We start from the raw sequence: 25,822 nt of genomic DNA on the forward strand, positions 1-25,822 counted from the left end.
ATCCTAAATAAAAGTATTAATAAAAAAAAATCTATAAATGAATTAATAAAAATCTACCTGACTGCAAAATTTTGACTGGTTATGTAAAATACTGATTTGAATAATAATAATAATAATAATAATAATAATAATAATGCATTATATAGTTTTAAAAATTACTTTAATAATTGTATTTTTTTCTTATGAATTTGTTAAACCTACACTGTAAAAAATGATCGTGATTTTAACGGTAAAAAACTGTGAAAATGCTACGGTAAAAACCTGTTACATGGTTAACGGAAAGTTCCTGTAAAATTTACAGGGAAAAAACGTAAACTTACGTTCCCAGAATTCCCTGCGTTCCATTTCAAATTCTGTTTGAATTTGATGTTTTTTCTTTGAAATAACTATGTTTCTTCTTAGTTTTTTCTTATCAGTTATGTTTATTAGGGTTGTATGTTACATCTAATGTTGTTAAATTAATGTTTATAGCATATTTCAGTTTAATGAGTCTCACCATGATGGTGTTTAGTGCTTGTGTAAATGACACTGTGCACCTTCTATATATATGCAATTGTTTAAAATTTTCTTGTGATGGACTTTGGCTCATCATGTGATTTTCTCATCATCACCTGCATTTGGTGGATATCAGTGTATTTCAAAGGAACAAAGCAGATTTCAGTACTTTAATAGGTTGGTATATTAAGATTATATCAGTTAAAGAAATTACGGTATTTAACTGTAAATTTAAGTTAAAACCGTAAAACCTAAAACGTTGCTACCGTATTTTTACGGTAGAATTCTGGCAACCACAGCTGCCAGTTTTTTACCGTAAATTTTACGATTTTTTTTTTACAGTGTACATTTTACACCTGCATTTAATTACTGGTGAAAGAAAATATGTGAACAAAAGTCAATGAAAAAAAGTGTATGTACTTCCATACACCGAATATATACTGTACTTATTTGTATATATAAGAACAGCTGATGAGCTGTAACGGATAACTTCACTAAGTAAAAAAAGACTGTGCTTTTTACATTATTAGCATCCTTTTCTGCCTCAGAAAGTGTTTGATATTTAAGGGTCTGATGGGATTGTGGTGCACAGAATTTGGCTCAAACGTGCCCATGATGTCACTTTCACACTCATCCTCACGCTTGTGCAGACTCGTCGAGAATAAACCAGGCTTAAGTTGTATTTAACTCAGAAGGCAGACAGCTTAGTTGAACTGAAAATACAGTTAGAGGATGAACAGAATTCAAGCGTTGCCTGTGCACGTCTACAGGAACATTTTCTCCTAAAACCTTTTCAGGGAAGAACAGCATGAGGAGGTTTCTTTCTAGGTCATGCTTTATGTAATTGAGGTAACTGAAATATTTTGGCCTTTGTCACCGACCCATGCAAATCTGCAGCGTTTGATTCTACGGACCCCAGTGATTTCAGAGAAATAGCTAATAGGGGAAACTTTATCTCAATTCATACTGAGCAAAGACTAATCCAAGGACTAAGCCTGTCAAGATTATTACATAATCAAAAGCTAAACCTGATGTTTATTCATCTTCTGTAAATATTTTTATGGCAAAAAAAATAACTTGCCAAATTCAGTCTGAATTTCAAGTTACTCAATATTAATATTTTGTTTTATTGATAGTGTGAATGCAAAGTAGACTAACAGTAAAGTGGAACAAACATAATATTTTTCATGTCAATCTACCTCTGATTCCAAATTCAGTGCGATAACATGTGACCCTGGAGCACAAAAGCAGTCTTAAGTCGCTGGGGTATATTTATAGCAATAGCCAAAAATACATTGTATGGGACAAAATTATCCATTTTTCTTTTATGCCAAAAATCATTAGGATATTAAGATCATGTTCCATGAAGATATTTTGTAAATTTCCTACTGTAAATATATCAAAACTTCATTTTTGATTAGTAATATGCATTGCTCAGAACTTCATTTGAACAACTTTAAAGGAGATTTTCTCAATATTTAGATTTTTTTTGCACCCTCAGATTCCAGATTTTCAAATAGTTGTATCTCAGCCTAATATTGTCCTATCATAACATCAAAGGAGAGCTCATTTATTCAGCTCTCAGATGGTGTATTAATCTCAATTTCGAAAAAAAAAAAAGACCCTTATGACTGGTTTTGTGGTCCAGGGGTTTTCATTTTAATTCGAGTAATTTTGCTTTAGCTTTAATTTATATTATTTTCAGTTTTAGTAATTTTAGTACATCAAATTTTTTTTTGATTTCATTTAGTTACTAAAGTATTATTTCTAAATTGTGTTTTAAACATACATTTTGTATTTTCATGTATTTTTTCACCTTCGTTTCGATAAACAAAAACAAGACAGACAGACAATTATAACAGAATACTAAATAAATATTATTATGTAATTCTACCTCTGATTCCAAATAGAATGTGGGGAAAAATGAATTAGCTTTTTATATTTTCGTATTTTAAAAATGTTTTAAGTTTTAGTAGTTTTGTAATGTGCTTTTGTCATTTTTTTATATTTTTATTTAGCTTATTTGTTTGTATATCTTATTTTTATATTTATATTTATTTCAGTTAGTAGTTTTAGCTTAGTACTTCAACATGTTTATTTCACTTAACATTTCTAATTTTAATTAAATATTTTATTTCAGTAAACAAAATCTTTATTCTATCCCAATCTGATAAGAAGAGACAGACAATTATAACTAAGTCTATAGACTAAAGTGGAACAAGAAAATCATTTTACATGTGATTCTACCTCTGATTCCAAATTCAATGTGGAAAAATAACTTTATGTGACAAATAATTTGTATGACAATTAATTTAAGCATTTATTAGAACATATATACACACACACACACACACGTTGGTTTTTGAGGTTTATGGGGACTCTCCATAGGCGTAATGGTTTTTATACTGAACAAACTGTGTGTGCTATTGCCCTACACCAACCCTACACCTAAACTTAGCCCTCACAGGAGACTTTGTGCATTTTTAGATTTTCAAAAAAACACCATTTAGTATGTTTTTTAAGCCTTTTGAATTACGGGGACATAGGCAGTGTCCTCATAAACCACCTTCATATTGTAATACCTCTGTCATACCCATGTCATTATACAAATTTGTGTCCTCATAAACCACATAAACATGCACACACACACACACACACGTATTTGTGCGTGTCATATAAATAGGTGACAGCCCTAGGAATGATGTTTGAGATGAAGGGGCATTTACCTGTTGACCCGTCGAGGACACTTATCAGGTTTGATGTCCACTTCATAGTGGTACACATCCATTTTTGGGATTTCCACCTCAAAGTAGTTGGCAAGCAGCTTTATGGGTTTGCCGACGGTGCCCAAGCCCGGCCTGCGGGGCGCCTGGAACACCTGCTGCAGGGGTGGGGGGTACGGCCCGACGGGCACTGTGGACGAGAGACAGACAGACAGACAGACAGAGAGAGAGAGAAAGGTCATTAAGCAGATAGGAGGTTATAAGAGCGAGACACAGTGAAAGGAGGAGTTCAGGGGGAGTTTGGGGGATTATGGGACTAGAGATATGGTGACAGGAGTGTGTATGGAAACAGGACAAAAGCAGGGGAAAGGAACAAAGAGGATGGCGACTAAAACGGGAAGGGGGTGGGAAGGCAAAAAACTGAAAAAGAAAGAGGTATCAGGGTAAAAGTATACTTAAGAGTGAACTCAAATCTAGTGTGCAATCGACAGCCATTCTGACCATCATTCAATAATCAGAGCAAGTAGCTCAGTTGATTTCCAACACTTTTCCAGCGTTTTTGTGATGTGGAAGATGCTGACTTGTACAATATATTTCAAATATAAATAAATAAACAAACAAACAGACAAAAATGAAATATAATATAGTAATAATGTGCTTTGATATATCAGAATTTGGTCAGTTTTAAAATATTACATTGGTTTTTGTGGTTTCACAGCGTTTCAAATTTAAGGCTATAAAGCAAATGTAAACATATGCATAAGCTATGACCACAATCTGTTTGCATGAGTGATTTTATATCATAATATAATTATGCTGTGAGTTGAATAATAATACACGCATATAATAATCACCTGATCTATATGGATTCGAACCAAAAGATTGAACCATTGAAAACAAATAAATGATGACATCCTCCAAACCGTCAACCTGATGTTTTAAAACAGACTCCTAAGTTCTGACTGGATGACATTGATGAACTTCAGATTAATACTATATTAATGTAGTAAGTTGTTATTGGCAACCATAACCTCTTAATAAAAAGCTTCTGCTTTAGTTTCAAGCCCCAAAGTTCTGCATTGTCTTGCATTGTTTGGGACACGTCCTGCTCTGTGTGTCTTTGACTCCCTCCAGCAGTGATGTTGAGTAATAAACAATAACATACAAATAACCATATAATCATTTACAGATAGGATATTAACATAAACAGACTTATCAACATTTAAAATGGAGGTGAAAACACCTTCCATATGTGTTGCTGTTGAAGTTAAAGGTCATGCGTCCAATCAAACTCTACTTTGTTTTGCCGGAAATTCATTTGCCACTTTGCTAGTCAAATTAGACAGATGTCAACAGCTGTGTGACAGGCCCTCCCCCTCAAAACCATCTACTAATACACAGAAATACACTAGCAATGAAGCAAAACATGGTTCGCGCAGACAGTGATTCACTGGCTGCAAGAAATTAGAAACAATTATAAAGCCTGTATCATGGTAGTAATTTAATATTCTTGTGTCCAGTGTAAGTATATGATATTGAATCATACTCAAATATTACACTATTTATTACTTTTTATTCATTTTTGTTTTGTTAGCTTTTTTCTCATTTATTTGTATTTCAGTTTCAATTATAGTTAGCTAAAACCATAAACTTTCGTTACTTTAAATAGAATCAACTTTAAGTTAAATAATATTTTTAAAAAAGCTTAAATCATCTCATTTTCATTTAGTTTAGGTAGATGTACTAGAAAAGTAAAAATTAATAAAAACAGACATTTCAAAAACAAAAACTAATAACAAAAGCACAACAAAATTACTTCAACCAACTAATTCAAATAAAACATTTAAAACATTAATAAATCTATAATATCTCAATGATACGACACTGTTCTGTTTTAGTTTGTAATTTTAGTGCTCCATTTGACTTATATTGCAAAGGTAAAAATTTTTTCCCATGTTTATATTTTATTTCAGCTTTATTTCAATAAACAACAATTATTTGAATAGCTTTAGTTTACAATAACAATACTTGAGTCTGGGCAGATCGTGGTCATTTGAATGCATTTCAGTGTTTGATTTTGAAATTGATGTTGGTCATTTTTCATGTTCAAATATTTCATTTTATTCCAAGTTGATACATAGAGAGAGACAGACATTTATTACTAAGACTATAGACTAAAGTGGAACAAAACATTATTTCATGTCATTCTACGATTCCAAATTCAAAGTGCAAAAATGATATAGCTTTTATTTTTATATTCTTTAGTTTAGTTTAAGTTTATGCAATTTTGTTACGTGCATTTTCATTCTTTTTTTTTTGTTTTTTTTTACTGAATATTTCTATTTAGTTTAAATTTATATTTGTTATAGTTTTAGTTTGACTAATTTTAGTATTTCAACAAACTATTTTTTTCATTTTCGTTTAAGTTTTTTTCATCTAGGCCTAATTGTTTTTTTTGTTTTTTTTCAGCTTTACTTTCATAAACAAAACTATTTGAATAGCTTTAGTTTACAATAAGAACACTATAGTTGGGTCTGTGTAGATAATGGTACCTTCAACACTTTTCCGTGCTCTTTTTTTAATTGATATAGGATAACCCCCCCCCCCCATGTTACTTTATTCTATCCCAATAGATCTATCCCAACAGATAGTTATAAGTAAATCACTCTTAAGTTGACACAGTTTCAAACCAGATTTGTTTGAGTATATCAACCAGCCCAACACAACAACATTCCACCAATGGGAGACGTGTTTGAAAACAGAAATCACACACGCCAACATTTTAATAACCAGTTTTGTTGCTCAAAGTAAAATCTGCATCCCGAACCAAAACTAGTTGTGAAGGAAGCACTAGTCTAAAGTATTGACGCCTTTAACCTCTCTGCCCATGAAGAACACTCCCTCCATCATAACAAAGACCCCAGCTGCCCTCCTTCCCGAACAGGGGGAGCCAGATCAGAGGAGCCCCCCTCGCCTCCACATCAGCACACACAAATACAGGGGCCCCAAAACATTCCCAGCCTCTCCATAGCAACCGCACAGCAACACACATTGTCATGGAGATCAGGAGACCAGGGATACGTGGGGGTTTTGGGAAAGCTGGACCTTGGCCTTATTCATCGTATAGTGTCAACGAGTACCTCGACATTACGCCGAGACAAGGTCATCAATCTTATCCTACACGGCCCGCTTTACAGCTCGCCTATGATTTAAGAGAAGTGCTTCGGAGAACTCTTGTACGCTTTTTTCTGCAGGATATATACTCTGCTAAGTCTTGATCAATGGCAAACTCTATGTTCCTACAGCAGAGCGAATGCAGGCAGTGGCAGATGGCTAGAAATGGAGCCAGATCTCAAGAAACCAGTAAACAATGGCGGCTCTCTGTTAGGGCTGGCTGATAGATATACATACATATAGATCGATAGCTATTTATAGATGTGTACATAACATATTTGCCCATTACATTTACTAAAGGCTGTAGTCCAGCTCTATATCTGATTCTTCTGCCAAATAAATTCAACATTTACAATATATGTGCAATTATTTTGATAGGGATATCAAGTTATTGTAAAACTCACAACTATTTTAATGCAATTTAAACTTGTTAGAACTTGATTTATTTCTTTGCATTAGTTCATACTGTTCATTTCAATGAATCAATTCAAAACTCTGACTTTTGCATTAATGCTCAAAGATTTAAATGGATGTTTCTACATGGAATTTCACATTTATTCGTTTAAAAATCTGTAGCACTTTACAATAATGTGTCATTTGTTAACATAAGCTAACTACATTAGTCAACATTGAACTAAAAAAATATCTCTACAGCATTTATTAATCTAGTTAATCTTAGTAACATTTTTAAGATCAAAGTTATATCAGTTAACATTCATAATGTGAACTAACAAACATTTTTATACTTATTTTGTATATTACATATATAATATATTAACATTTAACAAAGTTAATAAATGCTGTAAAATATATTGATTGTTGTTAGTTAATGCATTAACTAATAAGACCTTATTGTAAACTGCTACTGAAAAAATTTACAACATGTGGACAGATTTATTATTTAATATCAAATGATGCAATATCTACTGTCAAGCAGAGGAAACATTGATTTTTAACAAAATTCCAATTCTTCTCGCCTCTCTTTAAGCCATTTCAGAACAAATGCATAAATATAAGGATATATTAAATGTCATCAAAAGGCTGCAAAACCCATTTTGTTATATATCAGCCCTGCTGTCCATAAGGAAAGCAGGAGTGGGCAGAACTGTGACAGAGGAACAGAACCAATATTTTGGTCTGGAGTCCCAGATGTCCTGCTATTGAGGGCTCAAGAGCATAACGCACTGAAGTGTGCAAGATCCACAGAGACGCCACCTGGCCGGTGCACAGCCCCCGTGACCCTTCCCTTGCCACTCATTAATAAAGGCCACCCTCAGAGTCACACAAACAACTACATCAACACGTTTTGCTCGAGCAATGTGGGCTTTTCATGGCCAGGGTGTCTGAGATACATACTGTACGCAACCAAAACTACTGACAGTAAGTAACTAAAAGAGAGCTATCAAAATGACAAAAGTGCCTCAGAAAACATTTGTTTGTAAAAAAGCGAAAGTCTGCAAAAATAATAATGGTTTCAAACAGGTTTCTCAAACAATCTTGCCCATCCGCCATTGGTCAGAGCAACAGATAGTCCCGCCCCAAACTCACAGCACTGGTTGAGTCAATGCTTCAGTGTTGTGATGCTCAAACAAACAATTCAATGTAAAAAAAAAAGTTAATTTGTAAATGTTGTCGAGCTCAGATTTACATCTGAAGGTCTGATCTACAAGTAAACACTTTAACATCAAAAATTGTGAAATGGAACAAAAACAATGAGCATGATTATTTTTTTTTACAAGACTTTTACATGTTTTCTTATTTTCCATGATCAGAAATTATTTTAACCATGCAACTTTAGGTCAAACTGACACTTTTCTTTATCTGCTTTATAGGCATCCTTTGAAACAGTTCATAATTTATCCACTAAATGTTTGTAAAATTAAATCAAATCATATTCCCAAAACCCACAGCAGCAGGCAGGCAGCTTTTATCTCTCCTAATATAAATCATTTATCTGGTCGTATGCCGCAGTCTCGTGCATTTATACTGTTAATGGAAGTGAAATTGGTAACATTGGACTGAACCCCATTTTAACAGGATCAATAAAGACCCCTGGGGGTCACTTTCCCCTGCTGCATCTGCTGAAGGGGGGCTTCAACCTCATGTCTTCCCACGACCCCTGACCTGGGACAATCTCCCTGATTCCCTGCATTATTTTCCCCTTAAGCACATATAAACTATCGTACACCTTTACATTAACTTCCAGGTCTCACCTAGTAGTGAACATTCTAAAAGACTGTTACAATGGTTCTTGTGGAATGTTACAATGTATCCTTATGAAATGATACAATGTGTAGCAATAACATCCCGCGGAAACATTCGAACATTCGAAACAACTTATAAGATCCCGAACCCACCAGCGCCAGATGGTCCCGGCTCCATCCCATCCACTGAGCCCCAAAGGGTTCACCAAATTCCGGATGCTCAATCGCCACGGCGCCCGGCCCTGCAGGCTGGAAGCGTCCCCGACTTCCAGCCTCCTTCCCTGGGCGAGCGGGATCGTCTCCGCCGCCGCTGCTGGAGCCCCCAAACCCGCAGGAGCTGAGAGAGAAACAAAAGCGCCTTAGTTCCGATCCGTAACGACCCGCTCCTCCAGGCTCTTTCCGAGTCGGGCTGCTCTGGTTTGGGTTGTTGTGCCTCCTGCTCACCGTTTAAGCAGGATCCACCAGCGGAACAAAAACGCTCGACCCCTCCGTCACCCCCCACAGACCGAGAACCCTTCTTCTTCTTCTTCTCCTCCTCCTCCTCCCACTGCTGAGATTCTTGACTGTAGCTCGTCTGTTTTGTGCTCGCCCTCTAGTGTGCGCTTGAAAATCCCAATTCATTCATTTAGACTACAAGCATACTGCATACTACGCGCTATATACTAGGCTACATGCTGGACTCCTTTTTATTTCAGTCTAGCGGCGCGTGCGAAACTGAACTTATTTAATGCACTACATGGATTGCGTGAGATATATCAGAATTAGTATTGGCTTGAATATGATTTATACTTTTAATTTTTGCGAACATATTAAATGTATAGTTATTATATGCGTAATTATAAATACAATTTTAGATTTAAAACAAACTGTTTATTCTGTGCAATTAAAATGTGTAATGCTCATATATTTAGTATGGAGGGCCAACTTACTCAAAATTAAATCATTAAATAAATGTTGAAATATGTAAATAAAATTTTAAATACATAATTGTATCATTAAATACACATTTAAATAATTATATACATAAATGCATAAAAAAATCAATAATTAATTAATTCATTTATTTCCTTCACATTTCATTTTCAGGATTACGGTTGTCGGCACATAACCCTGAAAATAAAATTAAATGAAAATAAATTATTTAAACAAACAAACAAATGATTGAAAGAAAGAAAGAATTAATGAATATTTATTTATTTATGTATTTAGTCATTTAATTATGTATTTAACGATTTATTTATATATTTCAGCATTTATTTAATTTTGAGTAATTTGGCCCTCCATAATATTTAGACTTCAGTACAGACAAGTAAAATACTAAGACTTATAACATGTATTTATTTATTGGACGATTTAGTTCAAAATGCATTCAGAAAGAAAAAAAAAAAAAAAAAAACGTTAACCAGCCACTATTTATAATAATATAAACATTAAAAAGTTAATTTCCCATCTTTTTTGTAACCTTGGTCTTGCAACAAATCACACGATTGTATGCTAAATAGAATAAAAGAACTATAGTAAATTGTTACCATATCTATTGTTAAAATATCTCAAATGTAAACACACTAAGACAACATTGTATGATCATTTTAAAAAAAATCTAGTTGAATTGTCCCTACTAAATTATTTTAAACAAACAAACGTGTTTTCATATACAAATGTACATTTCTTTATGTTTAGCCCTTTTTTGTTTATATGAATTTTTTATCAAAAAAAAAAAAAGCAAAGCACACCCCTCACAGTTTTTTGCATTTAAAAATAAAAATAAAATAACACAACATATTTTTTATTCATATTACTAGTTTAAACACGGTTTAAATTTCAGGGAGGTTTTGCATTGGTCGAATAACTATTTTATTTTGGCGTTTGCCGTCGCGTGTCGTCATTTCCTGTCAGAGGAAGAAGAAGGCGTCATCCTACAGAGAGGCAGTGAGTTGGAGCTTTATTATGATTTATTAAAAAGCAGCGTATTAACGCTTTAAATCAAACTTTGAATGAAAGCCTCCTTTTAATGAATGACATTACAGTGACAGTCTATTTTAAGATCGTAATGATGTGATATTTAGGATAGTATGCGCGCTCTCGTGCCTCCTTCCAATCATGTCTTTATTAAAATATTCAGATTTAATATGTTTATTTACTGATGTGGTTACAGCTGGCTGTGTGTTTAGGTCGGTAAGGTTTAATATAATAATATTAATATATTTTTTCCTATTCATGTTATCAAAAGAGATTGAGATTTATGATATTTTAATACATAATTAATCTCATGAGGACAATTTCAGGTAAACTGTCATTATACATTTTGTTTCTGTCAGTTATTAAAAATCTATCAACTTGCATTGAAGCAGACTTCAATTTGACCTGGGTAATTTAAATTGAGGAAATAAATATGTATATATTTGTAAGTGTTCATTTAGATCCAGCAATTCTACTTTTATTTAACTTTATTATATACATTTTTAATTAGCTGTCTACCACCCTGCTCTATAGACATCGTTTAATCATTACTGTAATTCTATTCATCTCTTCCATCTCTAACTCTAGTACTCTCTATTCTAGTTTTATCTTCTTTTTATTAAAAAAAACAACAACAACACACATTTGACCCTCTATCAATTGCATATTTATTCTCTAACTGCTAGCTTTTCTTGTAAAACTAACACTAGCTTTCTTTTTTTCTATTTTATCTACTTGTTTGTTATAAAACACACACACACTATATAGGTGTCTTTTTTCTATATTCTATCGTTTTCTGCGTTAGGCTAACCCAGACTTGTCATATCGTTGCTCTTTTGTTGGTTTTGATCGCTTCTAAGTCGCTTTGGATAAATCTGCTAAATGACTAAATAATATAAATAGTTGAAGATTACTACAATTGCAATGAATAAATAATTGATTAAAATAAGTGCCTCTTTATGGTTCAAGATGTGTTTTAACCATTTCTCAAAAATCCTTGCCATTACTATGCATTTTGTAGCAGTAACTCTTTTTTTTTTCTTCACAGAAAGTCATGTCGTGGATTCGAGAGCGCCAACTATCCTTTTTAGAAAGGCTCTCTGCCAACATCCTAAAGGTGCTTTTCAGAGGATCTGTAAATTGAACTGAAACAATGATCTAACACCTTAATGACTTTCTTAAACTCTTTTCTTTTTCTATCCCAGGCAGGGCCTATGCCCAAACATGTGGCCTTTATCATGGATGGTAACAGGCGTTTCGCCCAAAAGGCACATGTGGAGAGGCAGGAGGGTCACTCGCAGGGTTTTGAGAAACTGGCAGAGGTGAGTATGCAGATAATAACAGACTGATATACCAGCCAGATGGATTAATTGAACAATATTTTACCAATTTGACTGCTTGACTGATCAACAGAAGTGTTAAGTGTTCCCTTTTCTGTCAGTTATATCAATGGATAAACTGTTTTCAAATATTTTAATGAATTTTGTGTTTTCTCATTGGTCTTTAAATTGTATTGCATTACTATTCAAAAGTTTGGGGTCTGTAAAATGTTTGTAATGTTTTTGAAAGAAGTCTCTTTTGCTCACCAAGGCTGTGTTTATTTGATCAAAAATACAGTTAAAAACAGTAATATTGTGAAAAAAATATTGCAATTTTAAAAAATAATTTTCTGTGTGAATATATTGCAAAATGTAATTTATTCCTGTGATCTGCAGCTGTATTTTCAGCATCATTACTCCAGTCTTCAGTGTCACATGATCTTCAGAAATAATTCTAATATGCTGATTTGCTGCTCAAGAAACATTTCTGATTATTATCAGAACAGTTGTGCTGCTTCATATTTTTATGGAAACCATGATATATTTTATTTTTCAGGATTCTTTGATGAATAGAAAGTTCAAAAGAACAGCTTTCATTTGGAAAATAAATCTTTTGTAACAATATAAATGTCTGGACTGACACTTTTGATCAAATTAATGCATCCTTGCTGAATAAAACTAGTAATTTTTTCCCTCCAAAAAAAACGTACAGACCTCAAACTTTTGAACAGTGTATATGTACGCTCAATCTATTAATATACAATGTTTAAACTCACATAGACGCTCCGTTGGTGCCTAAACCTGGGCATTCACGAGGTGACTGTATATGCATTCAGCATTGAGAACTTCAAGCGCTCCAAGGAGGAAGTGGATGGCCTGATGGAGCTGGCCAAACAGAAGTTCAGCCGCCTCCTGACAGAGCAGTAAGCCGCTCCTGCACAAGATCTGTTTACCTATTTGATGGCTAAATATCTATACAATCTATATGTGAAGTTGTCCTGATTCCTAGGGAGAATCTGGAGAAGCATGGTGTGTGTATTCGTGTGCTGGGAGACCTGACTCTACTGCCTACAGAACTGCAGCAGCTTATTGCCAAATCTGTGGTGGCAACTAAAGCACACAACAAGTAAGCACTGCATGATGCTATTTTATTAGTTTGACCTTCTTCTATCTAGAAATTCCAAATTAATATAATTTTTGGTAATATTGCCTAGCCCTACTCTATAAACAAGTACACTTTGCACTCTATTCTTTACAACACTGTTCAAAAGTTTGAGGTCTGCAAGATTTTTTTCAAAGAAGTTTTTGAAATAAGTCTCTTCTGCTCACCAAGGCTGCATTTATTTGATCAAAAATACAGTAAAAACAGTAATAATGGGATATATTATTACAATTAAAAATTTCTTTTTTAGATTTGAATATATTGTAAAATGTAATTTATTTCTGGGGTGCAAAGCTGAATTTTCAGCATCATTACTCCTGTCTGCAGTCACATGATCCTTCAGAAAAGAACAGCATTTATTTGAAGTAAAAAAACGTTGGTAACATTATAAATGTCTTCACTGTTACTTTTGGTCAATTTAATGCATCCTTATGAATTTCTTTCAAAAAAAAAAAAAAAAAAAAGACTGATCCCAAATGTTTGAAGTGCAGTTTATAATAAAAAAAAACATTCTTTCTGTTTTAGAGAATGATGTATATCTGATGCATTTGCTGAAGTTCATCCTTCTCTTATGTTGTTGGCCGGTTCTCTTGTTTGATTATGCAGGTGTTTTCTGAATGTGTGCTTTGCATATACCTCAAGATATGAAATTGCAAATGCAGTGAAGGAAATGGCATGGGGAGTAGAGCAGGGCCTGATAAAATCCAGGTAAACTGTGCTTTTCACATAGTGTGAGAAACATTTTATTGGATTGTCCAGCTTTTAATGCATGTAGAAAACTCTTTAATGAAGTGAACTCACTTCAAAATTGAATTTTTATCATGTAAAAATCTTGTGTAATATAACTTGTTTGTTTGCTGGTTTTTATTGTATTTGTTATACTTTTTATTTTTTTGCCATGAAAATGACATGGCATTAAATAAAAACATACTACTACTACACATAGTGTGAGAAAACAAAGGATTTGCTCCTAATTACAGCTGTTTTATTATCTGTAATGTATTATTCTCTGTGTGATGTGTCAGTGATGTGTCTGAAGTGCTCCTCGGTGAGTGTCTCTATAGCAGTAATTCTCCAAACCCCGATCTGCTCATCCGTACGTCTGGAGAAGTGCGTCTTAGTGATTTCCTACTGTGGCAGGTAATGGAGACTTTCTTAAGTCAATATCTTGCCATACAAATACAGCACTTACACAAGCATACAGAATTTTAGTTTAGATGGCATTCATAGTTTGATTCACTGTGGAACAATGTGTAATTGCATGTAATTACAATTAGTCTTTCTTGACGAATATGATAAAGTCAGACCAATAAATGAATGGTTCACCCAAAAGTGAAAATTGCTGAAAATGTACTCCTTCTCAGGCCATCCAAGATGTAGATGAGTTTGTTTGTTTCTTCATCAGATTTGGAGAAATGTAGCATTGCATCACTTGCTCAGCAATGGATGCTCTGCAGTGAATGGGTGCCGTCAGAATGAGAGTCCAAACAGCTGATAAAAACATCACACTAATCCACACCACTCCAGTCCATCAGTTAACATCATTTGAAGAGAAAAACTGCATATCTGTAATAAACAATTCCATCAAGACGTTTTTAACTTTAAGCTTCCAGTATCCAGCTATTATACGATTCTTCCATAATATTGCTTCCTCCAGAGAAAAAGTCATTTAGTCTGAATCAGGAGAGAAATCTGCACTGATCAAGCATCGTTTACAAGCCAAAACAGCTCTAAACAAACATTTGTGTGGATTTTGATGTGAGAGACAACGGGAGATAGACTTTTTTTTACTGGAGGAAGCGTAATTATGTCTTATGGACGCATAGTTTGGCTAGAAACAATGGTTTAAACACCTTAACGAGGGATTTGTTTCTTATAAACACGTAGCTTCCCAGGATGTTGACTGATGGACTGGAGTGGTGTGGATTACTTGTGGATTGTGATGTTTTTAGCAGCTGTTTGAACTCTCATTCTGACGGCACCCATTCACTGCAGTGGATTCATTGATGAACAAGTGAAGGAATGCTACATTTCTCCAAATCGAACTCATCTACATCTTGGATGGCCTGAGGGTGAGTACATTTTTCAGCAAATTTTCATTTTTGGGTGAACTATTGCTTTAAGAGCTGTAATAATTCCCATCACTGCCTTTTTCAATGAGATTTCCCATCAAATCAACACTAGCGGCGAGCTGAAAATCTGGCAGCAGTCCTATGGATATATATCTGCCTTGTCCATTGTGCATTAAGCTCACATTGCTCTTAATATTTACGTTCCCCTGCAGCTTTGAGATGAATGTTTTTCATATTCCTTCATTATCTTATACTCCACAGACCTCATATTCCTGTCTAGTGTTCCAGTCGGTCCTGTGGCCGGAATATTCATTCTGGAATCTATGTGAAGCGGTTTTGCAGTACCAGCTGAGTTATCGATCTCTCCAGGTATGCCATAACTCTTTTGTCATCCTGTTTTATGGTGATTTACAACTTATTTAGGTAACTGCTGCATTGTTACCTGGAAACACTGGGTCTAAACTAAACTAAATCATACAAAAATGTTTTTGCTTATTTAGGGTCTGCATTTATTTAATCAAAGATACAGTAAATTAGTAACACAGTGAAATATTATCATTTAAAAAAAAAAATTTCTATGTGAATATATTTTAAAATGAATTAAAATGACAATTTGAAATAACTGTTTTAATATATTGTAAAATATAATTTATTCCTGTCATGCAAAGCTGTATTTTCAGCATCATTACTCCAGACTTCAGTGTCACATCATGATCCTTCAGAAATCATTCTAATATACTGATTTACTGCTCAAGAAACATTTCTTATTATCAATTTTAAAAACACTGATAATCATTTACAATATGGCAAATTTATTAACATTAAAACAAATTGCAGACTTGGATTTATTTTTTCGTCATGAGAAGTTCTTCTGTTCATATCAATACGAAATATACCATGCAATTATAAGTGAATGAGACCCATTGACGTTGTAATATTTTTTGGACCATTCATGGTCATATATGCTTCTTAGATTAGTATGACCTTATTATAAAAAAAAAATGCAACATGCTAATTCAGAACATTTCAACACGAACACACAGGATATTGGATTACAGCATGTACCGTTGTTGCTTAATGCACGTTTTTGTAAATGTTACTACTATTGTTTCCTTAAATGATTTCCTGAAAACAATTTTTAGGAAGTTCCAAACTTTATTTAAAGTTTAGTAAAGATGCAAAAGCACAAACATGAATTTTATTCCGTTCACAAGTGCCGTTTCATTCATATTTCCATGAGCGCACATGTTGTGTGTTGCAGAAAGCTCAAGATCTGCACAGAGAAGGCCAAGCGCTCCAGCAGATGGAAGCGGATCGCACCTCTGTGGCTGAGCTCCTGCAGTATCGTGGGAATGGAAAGCCCATGGATGCCCAGAGTCGACAGAAAGAACTGCTGAACTACACCGCCAGCCGAGAGGAGAGGGTTCGCTGCTTTCTCAACGCCCTTCAGCACAAGAGAGACACTTTCTTCAGTGATTTAAGCAGCCAGGCTGTTATGGCTTAGCATTGAACTTTTTTATTTACTGATCTGTAAATACTTTAAATCTGGAAGGATGTTTACCCCGTTTTATGGGGCAGTGGATATGTATGCTTGATATTGAAATAGAAATGATCTTAAATCTTCAAATAAATTCAGTTTGATTGATTGACCCCATGGGTTCTTTTCTAGATGCTGCGAAATACAATAGGTTGAATCTGATTGATCTCATTTGAATTTCAGTCATTTTATTTTTCTGGTTAAAAATAAAATAATTAAAAACTCAGATTTGTGGACTGGTTTGACCAATTCATTGAAGCCTCAAAAACAATTACTTTACTTACTTTTAGTCATTTAGCTGATGCTTTTATCCAAAGCGACTATATAAATGTATAAATCTCAATTTCGAAAAATGGGCCTTTATGACTGGTTTTGTGGTCCAGGGTCACACACACACACATATATATATGCATATACGATATATACATACAGGGTTTCTGTGGTTCTTAAAAGGGTATTAATTCAGCCTTTCACAAACTAAGGCCTAAAAATGTCTTAAATCAGAGCATAAAGTCTTAAATTCATAAACACACACACACAAATAAATAAAACAATCTTCCTCTGTGTGTTTGCTTTTTCCCCTATAAAATATCTAAACATTCTTAAATTAAGATGCATTTACTTGGAGGCAAAATAAAGATATTAAGTCTTTTCTGAGAAATTGAACAAAAGTTAATTTATGCTTAAAAAAGACAAATATCTGTCAATGAAGAATGAAAATGTGTCTTCCTGTTTGCAGATAAACACTTCATTTTGATCTATTCCTCATAAAACAAGACTTACCTAATGTCATTTTCTTCTCAAGTAAATTCAATCATCTTTAGACATTTGCACTAGAAGACTTTTTCTGCAGTGTGCTCACAGGGTGCAGTAAATGCGTTTCCATATTATAGTGTTTGGGAGCAGCAATGCATTAACCTGTAAATTAATTAACCAGTAATGGAGATCTGTTTAAAGTTGTATTTTCACACTTTGAAGCATTGAGATATTTGCATTTGGAGACGCTATTGTGTTCTATTCAATTTATTCTGTAATGTACTTTAGGCTACTTGTTTTTTTAAAGGTGTACACACACACACCTGTAAAGCTATGTAAATAATGCGTATGTGTGTCTTAACCGATGTCTACCACGTTTTGTCTGTAATCGTTTTTTATTAGTATTAAATTACCGGTGTGACTGCACTGTGTCCAGCAGAGGCGCCGTTCTTACCAAGACAAGCAGCAGCTATCACTACATGGGCTTCTGTCTGAGCTCTGAAAGCTGAGCGGGGAATTCGGTCACTGTTGCTTTAAGAGATAAGCGACGCCCAGCGATACGTCACCACTCTCGCAGCCAATCGCTGCACGGAATATGCTAAATCTGGTTTAAACCGGTTTCTATCTTAAATTTCAATATAAAAACTTATTAAAACATATACAGCCGTTATTGTATTTTACGCGAGACGCTGTGAGGCGTGCAGGTTGTCGTTGCTCAGGAGCACAATATTTACACAAATATTCCGATTTTTTGACATTTTTCGGGTTTTTCTGCAGTCAAGATGCCCAAAAGAAAGGTAAGGATGCACTGCGATTTTTTATATTTCTGAAATTAATCATTTATTTAGGTATCTGCACATATGTGTTTGTATTTTTGACATGTTTCGTTGCTGTGGTCGTCTGGTTGTTTTATATAATGGCGGACAGTCGATTTTTACACATTCACCGCGCTGTGACGGAAACAGCAGCCAAAAACACGACTTTTAACCGAAAATAAAATCACACTGGCGTTTTAAAAGCGACAAATACTGTAAGCTATAAATGTGCATTAATATTTCCATAATTACTCGCGCAAAACACATCCTGTAAGACCCTCTGAACACTAGATAATGTAAAAGGAGGGAACTTACGATGCGAGTTTAGCTCCTGCGGTTAACTATCGCTAATATAAACATAAGCCTTCAAATCTAATGAGATGTGATCATTTAACACCGCGGATGAGAAGCTCGCTGTTAATCATTTAGCTTGATATGCGTGTGTATTATCGGTTTGATGAAGTATAATTTGTGTTATATTGTTTTAGCTGCTCTTGTTGACGTGCGTTACTCCACACTGCCATCTTTACAGCACCTGTGTCTTATAAAGACGGTGCTTTCCTACTTATTCGCGGTTGGACTGTGTGTAAATGTTATTTTTTACATCTTGTTTCACCGCTCAAACGTGCTTTTGTGCGATTTACAGTGGTTTCGTGGGGAAAACAAAGGAAGTATACACTGAGAATCGCCCCTTAGTCGTTTAAAAGGCGCGTAGTGTGATGCTGGCAAACAAAAGGAAGCCGTCTTGCCCGCGCGCACTGACAGCCCGGATTTGAATTTGAATATGCGCGGGAAGACTGCAGAAATAAAGTCATCCGTTATGAAAACTGCGGCTTGTCGTCTATGACGTAACGCGCGCAAATGTTACAGAGAACGTTCTATTTTTTATTTTCGACGAATGTGTTATGTTTGCTTTACATATATATAACTATATATATATTTCGATTTCTAACGCATACTTGTTTTGATTTGATTTGTTTTTTTACAGATTGATGGTGAGAAGGCCGCCAAAGGCAAGGAGGAGGTTTGTCCATTTGTGTATTTTTTATATTTATATTATTGTATTTATATATTTTTATTGTCTTGTATAGCATTTGTTGGCTTATATCAGGCTGCAAGCCTTATGAAACTAAAGCAGAACATATTTCTGTGTAAATCACTTCTTTATAAGTTAAATTGACACATTAATTTTCCCTGCTTGTGCTTGATTAATAATGACCTGACCTTTTTTATGCTTACATTAATTTACATCAGCCATTCACTATAATTTTTCTTTTTAACTATCACTTTTTTTTCAGTGAAATATAATAATATAAATTTTATATTGGTTACTCAGTCTTGATTATTTGGGTACATCATATTATTATTATTGTTTGCAGCCAACAAGACGCTCCGCAAGGTTGTCTGCTGTAAGTATCATCTTTAGGATCCATTTAATAAATAAATAATTTATGCTAAAGTTGTCTTTGTCTAACTCATCTCTGAATTGATTTACAGAAACCAGCTCCTCCTAAAGCAGAACCAAAGGCCAAAAAAGCCGCCCCCAAGGTAAAGATGTACTTATAATAGTAATTTAGTTCCACTGATGACCGATGCCTTGTTAAGCATCAAACCGCTAAGGTTGGTGTCTGTTATTATTTCTGCAATCATATTTATTGTCGTTGGCTACACAGAAGCCAGCCAAGGGGAAGAAGGGCAGCAACCCTGCTGAAAACGGAGATGCCAAGGCAGACCAGGTCGGTCTGAAAAGCGCTTAAAAGAGATATAAGTAAACAAATAAATAAATATACACTTCTGCTTTTTGTTGACTATATCTGTTCTAGCCCAGCAACTAATTAGTGATGCGTGTAAAGCTTGATAATCACTTTGGAACTGACTTTTCATTTCTTTTTAATCTCTTTCTTCTAGGCACAGAAGGTTGATGCTACTGGCGATGCCAAATGAGAAGCTAATGAGTGTCTGATCCTTCTATGTACTTGGTGACTGTACAGTTTGAAATAACTATTTTTTACCAAGTTTTATATTAAGAATTACATTTATAGTTGACTTGCTTTTTATGTACCGATTGATTTGACAGGAGTTACTATATTTCATTCATATCCATTTGTATCCCATTTTTTAATCAAGCCGTCTATATCTTGCCAAAACAGTAAATCTGTTGGCGAAAAGCAAGAATCTTGTCCTAAACCGTTATTTTGCTTTATCTTTCTTTCTTGGTTTATCTTTGGATTTTAAGCACCAAACATTCTCAAAAGGCAGCTTAAGAGTGTTTGTAAAATGTTTCAGAAGGGTTTTCACCATGTTCTTAGCATTTAAACATACAAATACTGTGTTTTTATTATTTTTTTTTAAAACGAAGTTACAATGAAATTGTCACTAGGAAAAAAAAAAAAAGTAAATAAGGCAAAAATGTTGAATAAATTTACAATGTGAACCTTCGATTTCTTTAGAGCTGTGTTCTGAGCTTGTCTTGTTTTTTAAGTTATGTTCTGCAATCTTGGAAGGATATTCATTTGCTCTTAAAATGCTTTGATTTAAATGGTTTTGAATAAAAAAAAAATAAACAGTCCAGAAAAAAATATTAATCTTTGTTGTTTGTGTGTATATATGTATAGTATTAATAATATATTCACTCTATTTTAACATGTCATCTCATAGCAATTTACAGATGCCCTCTAATATAAGCAAATTGCTCTTCCGTAGCAATTACCATTATAGTAAATAAAAATGTATTAATAGTGTTTAAAAGCTAAGCATGCAGGTTGTTGTAGTTACATTTGTTTCTCGCTAGATGTCGCTGCAGTGTAAGAATCGAGCGAAATTGATTCAAGCTGTAATTCACTGTTTGTCCAGCAGGTGGCTCTAACTAAAACGGCCGCGTGGTTTTTCAGCAACAGCAAATCAAATAAACATTTCAATCTCAGCAACACCTGAATTCGGTCTAAATCTCGTTTTATATCCTTTGTGATGATATTTTTCACGAGAGTGGTAAAACGCCTTAGCAGTGCATTACTAGAAAGGCCTACAGATTCCCTGAGCTCATTAAAAAAATGTTTAATAAATGTTCAGGTGATAAGGTGCCATTTCAGTTATGCATGTATATGGTGCAACACAAAACTAACCTAAAAGTAGCATTTGCAAACGCCGGTAAGAACTGGGCTCGGATTTTTTGTATAAATAGAGATGACCCTTCTAAATATAATCCTTAAAAGTTGCAAGACAAGTATTTCTTGTTAAGACTAGAAAGCACAAAGACCCTGAAGTGAATAACACAGCGATCCTACCTATTTGTATCCTTGATATTGTAAGAGGCAAACATCGTTTATGAATGGGGTTTTCAACAGAACATACATTTCTCATCTTAAACTGTTTTGAAACATTGTAGCTGTTTCCGACTGACTCGCCAATTTGTTACAAATAATAAGAGTTGGCGGGAATGACCAACATATATAGCTAGCCTGTAACTGGTTGCTTAATTTATACCTGAAATGATAAAAATGGGTAATTCCATTGTTTATGGACTAAAAAATCTAGATTAGATCTGTAAAAAGAGGTACATCGATTATTTTACACCATAAACACTGAAGCGAAATCGTCTTTGCTGAGAAGAACCAGTGCAATGATAAAAACAAACAATCTAGAAACTAAATTTGCACGTAAATGCCAAGTATTTTTGACAGTTTATTGACAAAACCATGATCTTTTCCAACATAGCTGTTAATTATTGAAAGAAAATCAAACTGGACCGGTCAACAATGTCCCAAAATAAATAAATAATAAAAAACACAACTCTTGAGACGAGGGAAACGTGCAGGTTGTGTTCTAATAAACACAAAATCATCACTCAACAGTGAAGGTCTGCACATGGTGTTCAGCCTGAGCCCCACCCCCTGCTCAATCTACATATATAACACAGAGGAACAGCGTGTGCTTTCAGGTTTCTGGCACTTTCACCTCACACCGGCCCGAGTCCTCAGGTGAGTAACACAGACATAAACACAAGAAGAAGAGGGTTTCATGATTGCCATGACTGCATCACCGCAAACTGGGATTTATATAGCTACAAAACTACTTCTGATTCAATCACTAAATCTTCAATATACGGTGCTACTGGTTATAAATGCAACAATAAAGTAGGTGAGTGAATACACTGATGCACTGAATTCATTTGATACATGTGTCAAATCAAATTTCAGATCATCTTACAACCTGCTTTAAAAGTCTGTTTATTATACATCGCCTAGTATTGTTTGTTTATTCTTAAAATAGTTTCATGCACTTATGGATCTTCATTCAATACTGTTATAGTCCCAATTCCTTCAGGTTTTGCCTAAATCAGAAATCTTAATTAACAGTGTGCGTCTGAGTAATTACAAATGCCAATTAAAAATGAAAAAGGAAAATTGATTGATATGAAGACCTTGTATTGAATGTAGAAAAAGTGATTACTGTAATATTTCTTGTTTGTTTACTATTGTAAAGCTACATAATATTGTTGGAAATTAAGTTTTGATGGACTTTAAGCATATTTTTAATTAGGTCTTTGTTTCTAGACAAAATAAGTGGAGATGTCTTGAATTGAAAGATGTTTTGGATTAGTGTTGCCATATGAAACTGACTTCCAACATTTGTATGAACACGTTTTCCCTTTCTCGTCGATCTGAACGTGGATTTTGTGTTTCAGTTGCTTATGCAGAAATTCTTGCATGACATGAGCCACTGATTGGATTAATGCAACTATTACTTTATGAATGCAGGTCAGTGGCACAAACTAGGGCCATTTCAATAGATCGAGTGTCAGCTTATAGATCAGACGTCTCCTGTATATTTAATTGTATCTTCGTTCCTCTCTTGTCATTAATGTAGATGTGTGAATGTTAGCAGTTTGGTCAAGACTATTGATATTCATGTGCGGGAGGCTGAATATTCACACTCTTCCATGTGTTTTGAGTGATCTGATCACAGTTGGTCCGCAAACCATCTTTACACCTTGTATTTAAATAAATGCTGGATGTAAATGTCTCTTTTCACAACTTATGATGTCTAGTAGAGCATTTCTGATTTAATAATTGCAAGTTAATATTTTGACATTTTGCTGCATGTTGATAAAGTGCAAAAGAACTAAATTTTCTGTGATAAATGTAATGATTCAAGCTAAATGCTCAGTTATTTTCGTCGGGTTTAACTAAAAGGATGTGCTTCACATGATCTTGTCTGTTCATATCATGCACATCAAAGATGTTCATGTGTATGTTTTCTGCTTTCATGCGGTTATATTTGCGTTTTGTCATGTTAAATGCCTTTGCACAGTGGATGATTGATGGGTAAACTCTTGAATCTGTATGTGTATCAAGATCATGAGCATGTTAGGTGATGCAAAATCACTGCCGAGAGCTGCTGCAGCCATGTGCATTGTTAAAGAAACTAGAAACCGTGCACATGCCACAAACATGAGTGGTTGGGATGTAGGCGGAGCTTAAGCTTCAGGAGGAGTCATCTGATTGGGCCTTGATTGAATTGATGTTCAGCATCCCTGATACTCAAGTCTGTGTTGGTGCCATTGTTTGAGAATAGAGGGAAGCCCCCAGACTCCTTTCAGATGTGAGGGCGGAGTTAAAGATGGGGGGGGGGGGGGGTTCCAACGAGGAGCTTTGTTGAAAACTGAAAGAGGGGGCTACGATTGCTCTCCAAAATCAAGGTCAATCCAGGAATCCAATGGGTTTTACTCGGAGATTCATAGCTCTGGATTTGTAATAGTCATGTATCACTTTGTAGTCATTATATTTTGTGGAGGATTTGTCTTTTTCTGATCCGCTTATCACCGAGCAGATCTGGCTCACAAAAAGCGTGATGAGTTTTCATTCACTCTGTTTTTACATATAGGCCAACATTAAAAATAAATGATTAAATAAATAACCCATTTTAGGAATTCAAAAAGAAAATGAGCCCTATGTTACGTCCAAGGACGTGTTTTGTTTCTCTCTCTCTCCCCCTTCGTGTGTGTGATTTTTGTGATATTTTCTCTTCGTACCTAACCTTTGAAGGTTGAAAACATTTTCTTTTGTTATTGTTGTTTATGAAGTTTCTTCATTTATGGGGAATATGTTAGTAGAGAGGTGGGTGTCATTTTCTTTATATCTTGATTTTGTCCTGTTTATGTTAGTTAGGGTAGTTAGTGTATTATTTTTGTTTCCTTTTCTTTGTTTTAGCTTTGTTTCTCCCTAAAAGTTAGAGGTTTTATGTTTGTTATTTTGGCCTTGCCCCCTCTTGAAGCTTCAACATCCTCCCATAACTTTAAAATAAAAGAACTGGTTTCTTGATATTGAGTTGATTGTTGCATTTGTAAAAGCACCGGGGCTGGGAATTGAACCTTGCTGCCTCCACACATCACCTTTTTATTGTTACTTGTTCCCCTAACCCTAGACTAACTGGGAACGTAACCCCTATTTTAGGGTTCATGGCATACCCTTTTTTTTTTTGCATTGGTCATAAATTTTTTTTTTTTTTTTTTTACAATTAAGAATTCCATCTAAATACTCATTCTGAATGTTTTAGTTTTGTGGTTGAAAGTTCTTTTTTTTTTTTTTTTTTTTTTTTTTTTTTTTTATTATTCGTATTTTCAATGATTTCTTAATACTCTCATAATATACATAATTCATGAAAATATCTTGGTGCAAAATCTTATTGGCCCTAAAATATGATTCCTTGTTTTTTCTCTTTGGGTTTTTTAATGAAATGTTCTGGATGAGATTTACCCCCCTCAAGATAGTACTCAAGATCAAAAGTTAAAAGATCTCGTTCTAGATAGGAGTTAAGAGCACTGTTTTACCATGCATTTTATAGGTTCTAATGTTTTTTTTACAGGTGTTTTTCTCTTTTTGCTGTAGGTAGATGTAGGTATGGCTGGATTTTAATGGCAAGTGTCAACAAGACCGGCCTCAGGGATTCAGATCATTTTAACTGTGCACTTATAAACTGGATTTAAAATCCCTTGGAAAAATAATCTGGGAAAACGTTCAAGTATGACTCTAAAAAGGCTAAAGTGAAGTGATGGTAATTGATGTTCCTTGTGGTTATTAAAACGGTCTTTATGGTCAAGTTTTGAGGTCTTTTCAGATTTTCAAGTGAGTTTTAATGTTTTGCGACGCTTTTCACATTTTTAATCCTAACAATGACAAACATTTGTTCCCTTCACCAAACCATGCTCCAAAAAAAAAAAAAAAGGCAATTACAGAAACCATGAATCAGGTCAGTGATTCTCAACTTTGTAACTGCAAGGCCCCCCTACACAGGCTTTGGTATTTCCTATTTCCGCTGACTGAAATCTTGAAAGTTCTTATTTTTAATTGTGAGAAACTAGGGCTCTCAAGTTTTACATGCATTGTTACTTTGTTACCTATTTTATCTTTCCCTAACACTGTTTTCTTGGCTCTTTTTTCAAATGAGCACAATTGGACATTTACTGAAGACACGTACCAAATTAGGTCATCCCTACGTAATGCAATGACATTTGTTACATCACTCTTTGGAAAATCTGCAGTGATTCATTTGGTAATTCAGACCAGTGAAGTGGAATAGCCTTACGTAACGAAAACATGGTGCACGG

The 25,822-nt window shown here is 34.5% G+C and overlaps 3 protein-coding genes across 4 annotated transcripts in view; 2 read left to right on the plus strand and 1 right to left on the minus strand.

The window, feature by feature from the left end:
* The window catches only part of ago1 (argonaute RISC component 1), a 35,543-nt gene extending 26,371 nt beyond the window's left edge, over window positions 1-9,172 (minus strand). Inside the window, exons 1-3 of the mRNA XM_079445663.1 lie at window positions 9,041-9,172; window positions 8,750-8,933; window positions 3,222-3,408 (exon numbers count right to left, since the gene is read on the minus strand). Coding sequence (XP_079301789.1) covers window positions 3,222-3,408; window positions 8,750-8,774 — 212 coding nt within the window. The 5' untranslated portion in view covers window positions 8,775-8,933; window positions 9,041-9,172. The remainder of the gene's footprint in view (window positions 1-3,221; window positions 3,409-8,749; window positions 8,934-9,040) is intronic.
* Window positions 9,173-10,496: 1,324 nt separating this feature from the next.
* Window positions 10,497-16,872, plus strand: LOC306886943 (dehydrodolichyl diphosphate synthase complex subunit DHDDS-like). Of its 2 annotated transcripts, none has more exons than XM_079444335.1 (9): window positions 10,497-10,525; window positions 11,604-11,672; window positions 11,761-11,877; window positions 12,655-12,797; window positions 12,884-13,000; window positions 13,643-13,744; window positions 14,062-14,176; window positions 15,370-15,477; window positions 16,370-16,872. In XM_079444335.1, exons 2-9 carry the CDS (start codon window positions 11,610-11,612, stop codon window positions 16,610-16,612), a joined length of 1,008 nt encoding a protein of 335 aa, XP_079300461.1. In that variant the 5' UTR covers window positions 10,497-10,525; window positions 11,604-11,609; the 3' UTR covers window positions 16,613-16,872. The 2 variants fall into 2 exon arrangements, with proteins under 2 accessions (XP_079300461.1, XP_079300462.1); XM_079444336.1 differs by having other exon boundaries at window positions 10,518-10,767.
* Window positions 16,873-17,838: 966 nt separating this feature from the next.
* On the plus strand, window positions 17,839-20,801 carry hmgn2 (high mobility group nucleosomal binding domain 2). Its single transcript, XM_079445595.1, has 6 exons — window positions 17,839-18,198; window positions 19,205-19,240; window positions 19,596-19,625; window positions 19,714-19,764; window positions 19,890-19,952; window positions 20,125-20,801. Exons 1-6 carry the CDS (start codon window positions 18,184-18,186, stop codon window positions 20,158-20,160), a joined length of 231 nt encoding a protein of 76 aa, XP_079301721.1. The 5' UTR covers window positions 17,839-18,183; the 3' UTR covers window positions 20,161-20,801.
* The last annotated feature ends 5,021 nt before the right edge of the window (window positions 20,802-25,822 follow it).

This window comes from Barbus barbus (assembly GCF_936440315.1).
Source record: "Barbus barbus genome assembly, chromosome: 21".
NCBI classification, from domain to species: Eukaryota; Metazoa; Chordata; class Actinopteri; order Cypriniformes; family Cyprinidae; genus Barbus; species Barbus barbus.